This window comes from Aquarana catesbeiana, linkage group LG10, assembly GCF_042186555.1.
Source record: "Aquarana catesbeiana isolate 2022-GZ linkage group LG10, ASM4218655v1, whole genome shotgun sequence".
Taxonomy (NCBI): domain Eukaryota; kingdom Metazoa; phylum Chordata; class Amphibia; order Anura; family Ranidae; genus Aquarana; species Aquarana catesbeiana.
The window spans coordinates 239,376,617-239,381,319 of record NC_133333.1 but is presented as its reverse complement, the minus strand read 5'-3'; the positions used below and the strand labels follow the sequence as shown (position 1 = coordinate 239,381,319).

The 4,703-nt window shown below is 40.2% G+C and overlaps 1 protein-coding gene across 2 annotated transcripts in view; it reads right to left on the bottom strand.

Moving 5' to 3' along the window:
- Positions 1–3,441: 3,441 nt before the first annotated feature.
- The window catches only part of LOC141111318 (uncharacterized), a 3,191-nt gene continuing 1,929 nt past the window's right edge, over positions 3,442–4,703 (bottom strand). For both annotated transcript variants that reach the window (XM_073603504.1, XM_073603505.1), the window contains one exon: positions 3,442–4,703. This exon is cut by the window's right edge. In XM_073603504.1, the coding sequence (XP_073459605.1) occupies positions 4,495–4,703 (209 nt within the window). In that variant the 3' untranslated portion in view covers positions 3,442–4,494.

Genomic DNA, 4,703 nt, shown 5'->3' with positions numbered 1-4,703 from the left:
GGTCTTGAGCTAGAATTATTGCTCTCGCTCTAACGATCCCGGCGATACCTCACATGTGTGGTTTCAACACCGTTGTCATATGCGGGCACGACTTAAATATGCGTTCGCTTCTGCGCCCAAGCTCGGCGGGATGGGGTGCTTTAAATTTATATTATTTTTTATTATTATTTATTTTATTTTTACACTGTCCTTTTAAAGAAAAATGTTTGGGTCACTTTTATTCCTATTACAAGAATTGTAAGCATCCCCTGTAATAGAAAAAAGCATGACAGGACCTCTTAAATGTGAGATCTGGGGTCAAAAAGACCTGAGATCTAACATTTAGACTTAAATGCAATAAAAAAAAAAAAAAAATTTCCCCTTTAAGACCATTGGGCGGAAAGTGACGTTTGACATTGCTTCCACCCTCCAATGCTATGGAGCCGACTGGAGGCCATATTTCCCTTACTCAGCATCCAGGCTGTGAGAGCAGACGCGATTGTCTCCGCCACCATCGATGGCTCCGGTAAGCGGCGAAGATAAAAGTGACCTCGCGGCGAATCTGCCGCAGAGACCACTTTTACCTTAAAGAGAACCGCACGCCATTTCTGAAAATACTGGGTTTATGGCAGCTAGCTGCTGCCATAACCCCGGTATTTAATGTCACATTACCGGCGTACAGATACGGTGATTTGCTTGAAGTGGTTAAAAAGGGGTATATTTTTAAGATGTTGTGTAGGTTGAGGCGGCAAGATTTGGACATTCATTGGATGTGTGGACAAAAGGAGAGTTTAGAGTCCAGGATGGCAAATGAGACTTCAATCTCATTACAAATATGGAAATGTGGGGTATATCTGCTCTAGAAAAGATTTGCTCCTTTGACAGTAGCCATCTGCAATGTCATGTGCTGGGGAAAAACGCAGTTACATTGTCAGCCCATTCAAAATTCCTTGGGTATCTTACTACAAGGCATGTTACTCTGCATGTGCATCACAATAGTCTGAATCCAGCCTTAGGTTTCCTATAGATACCCAACTGCTAACAATAAGAGCAGGTAGGCAAGCAGACAGAGAGACCCTAAATACTTAAAGCGGTGGGTCTGCTGAAAAAAATTTTTTTATAAAGTCAGCAGCTACAAACACTGTAGCTGCTGACTTTTAATAAGCACACTTACCTGTCCAGGGTGCCCACGACTCTCGGGTCCCGGCGCCGCTATCCCAACTAAGGGAAACAGGCAGTGGAGCCTTGCGGCATCACTGCTAGTTTCCTATTGCACATGCGTGAGTCACGCAGCACTTTGTGAATGGGGCGCGCTGTGTTGTGGGACACACACAGTTCCCAGAACACACCACGCCCCATTCCCCAGAAGACAATGCGAGGTGGAGAAGACTGAAGATCACCGCAGTGTAGGAAGTGGCAGATTAGGACGATCTGCCTAGCAACAGCCACTTCTGGTAAGTTAAAAAAAAAAAAATTTTCTCAAAATTTTTAGGAACGTTTTCATGTAATTTTTTTTTTTTTTTTTAGGGTGGCCCTCCACTTTAACTCTTGGCCTATTGTTCCATAAACACATATGCTTGGCTTTATGCCTAAAGTAGGGGACACACTACAAAGAAAAATTCTGTACTAGGCATGATCGTTTGATTTTCGCATAGTGTGTACAGAACTTTGCAAATTAAAATTTCTGAAGGGACAAACGCCAACATTTTTCTTGTATGTGAACAGAACTAATAATTTTCATTTAATATGTACCGTTTTCCTGAGTTTTTTGTACAAGAAAAATCAGATACAAGAGACTGCACATGATCAGAAACAAGAAAAAAAAAGCCTTTTGTCGTACGAGAACTTACATGTACATTATTTCCATACTCGGTTTCTACTAGCTACGAAACAGAGGAAAACCAGATGATCCTCCGCCTGGTTTTCTTATGGTGTGTACCCACCTTAGTATTGGTGAGGAAGAAGCAAACAGACACTCCAAGCTTATCTTGGGGGGAAAAGAACAACTAGTAAAAAGGTAGTAAACCTATTTCACCTTTTAGATGGGTTGGCTGAAGGTGCCTGATGGTCCATCCAATGATGCCCAAATAGGATGACTGTCAGTTCGCGTATATGGTACTTAATGTATTTTGTTTCATGAAATCAAATCTTGTTGAAAATGGAGCGATAACTAAACTACATCCAAAATAAACTTAACTTAAATCCTTTATAGACGGTGAAAAAGAATAATAGAGGACTTTCCATTGCAAAATTTTAAGCAGAGAATATGATTTGTCTATTCACTGCCCCTAGCCTTTAATTTAATGAATGTGGATAACAGCTTATGGATAATGCGTATTTTATCATAGCATTTTAATAGGAGATGATCAATTTTTGTGACATGTTTGGTAATGTAATAAACAGATGCAATTTTTTTTTCTTAAAGATTTACTGCTATGGAAATTAAAATAACCATACAATAATAAAACAATTCTGCTCCACTTCAGCCAAAAGGAAAGAAGGGAAAAAAAAAAAGAAAATTCTAGTTCAGTCATCACGAGCGGATTTCATGCTAGAGGTTTTAAACCGTTCAGGGGCTGCAGCAAATTACTCAGAGAGACAGCTTTATAAGAATACTAAATCTATAGAGCTGAGGCCACTATGCAGCTGGGCTTCACTTTCTTTGCTGCAAGTTACAGTACATGAACAGTTGGGTTAATCAAGTGAAATTCATTAATAGCCAAAAGGCAATCTGATGTGCATGTCATTTCCATAGCAGGCATAATATACCTAATGTGTAGTTAATGGTCTTCACCCTATGGTCTTTATGCTCACTGCATGTATGCCAGTCTAAATGACACAAGGGATGCGTACAATAAAAGTCTTAGCACGGTATGGGAGGTTGTAAATAGAAAAACTCAAGTTTTATTACCAAAATCGGTCTGTTTCTTAGCAAACTTTATGTAGTGTTAGGTAAGCAGCTTTGAACATCACATTCTCAAAAGACAGTTAGACCTTTGTTTGCTCAGGAAAATCTTTGTATATATTTTTTTTGGGAATGTGGCACCTATATTAGACATACCAGTTATCTTCCTCTAATACTATAGAACAGGGGTCTCCAAACTTTCTAAAAAAAAGGGCCAGTTTAAGGTCCTTTAGACTTTAGGGAGTCTGGACTGTGGCCATCAGTAGTACAAAATGTCCCAGCATCAGTAGGAGTAAACAATATCTCATCATTGGTGTCATTGGGAGGTATTGAGCCCATCACTGGTGTTATTGAGAAGAATTATGCCCCATCACTAGTGTAGTTGGGAGGAATTGTGCCCAATCACTGGTGTAATTGGACCCCAATGTTGGTGTCATTAGAAGGAACTGTGCCCCATCGATGTTTTGGGAGGAATCATTCCACCGTTCAACACAATAGTGGCCTCTGTCATAGATGTGGGAAGAAAGGCCCTATCAAAGGCAGCGTTAAATACATATAATGCCGCGTACACACGGTCGGACTTTTCGTCTACAAAAGTCCAACGGACGCTGACGGACTAAAGGTGGCTGGTAATCCGATCGTGTGTGGGCTTCTCCGGACTTTCAACGGACTTTTTTAGCCTCAAATCCGACGGACTTTAGATTTGAAGCATGCTTCAAATCTTTACGTCGTAAGTACGACGGACCCCGAAGTCCGCTCGTCTGTATGCTAGTCCGACGGACAAAAAAACGACGCATGCTCATAAGCAAAAACTAAACGGAAGCACTCGGTCTAGTAAAACTAGTGTTCGTATTGTAGGTAGCACATTCATCACGCTGCAAAATCTGTGATCGTTCAATGCAGCGCATTTTATTTCTTCTTTACGAAGGCTCTAAAGAACGAAGGTGTTTTGCTGTTCATAATCAGAGTTCTCCCAAACTGATTTCTGGATTCTTTTTCTCTTTGATCTCATGAATGATATAGTATGCCTTTTTAAAACAATGTTTCCATACTAATAATACTTTTTCCCCTTTTTATTTTTTATTTTTTATTTTTTTTATTTTTTTTAGGTTTGTAAAGTTAACACAAAGAACCCATTATTATTTTTTTTTTTTTTTATAGTGTTTATTTTTTAGTTTTTAGATAAAGTTAACCCAAAGCACCGTTTTTGGTTACGTAATTTTTTGGATTTTCAAGACTTACCACTTGAACATTATTAACATTAGTAATGTATTTTTGGTGTGTTTTTTTTCAAACTCAATGAGATTGTTGTCCCTTGTTAATTTAACATTGTGTGTAAAATCAATGATTTCAAAGAAAACACATAAAGTCTTTTGCTAAACTCAAAAAATATCCATTTATTCATGGTCAAAATAAAATAAAGAGGAAGTCAACGCTGGAAAAAGTCGGTGTACCAGAAAATTGGGATCTTGAGGAGTCCATATAAGAGGGAGCACAATCTGGTCCAAGAATCCCAGAGATCAACAGCACCAGCAGATGATCTAGATGTCCCCAGACTGTGGTCCTACAACAGCCTGCGTCTTCTGTCAGACCAGACTGAACCCAGGTCATCATTTTCTTCTCTTCCCTGCAGCCTTTCCTCCACGCTGCCCTGCAGCCTTCCCTGTAGCCTTCTTTTGAGGCTGTGGCTCTGGTGTTTCAGTTGTGGCAGGAGGAGGAGGAGGAGGAGGAGGAGGAGGAGGAGGAGGAGGAGGAGGGGGGGCTGCCTCATGTAGTTGGGTGTTTTGTGTTAGCGTGCCCTGCAGCCCCTTATGGATTG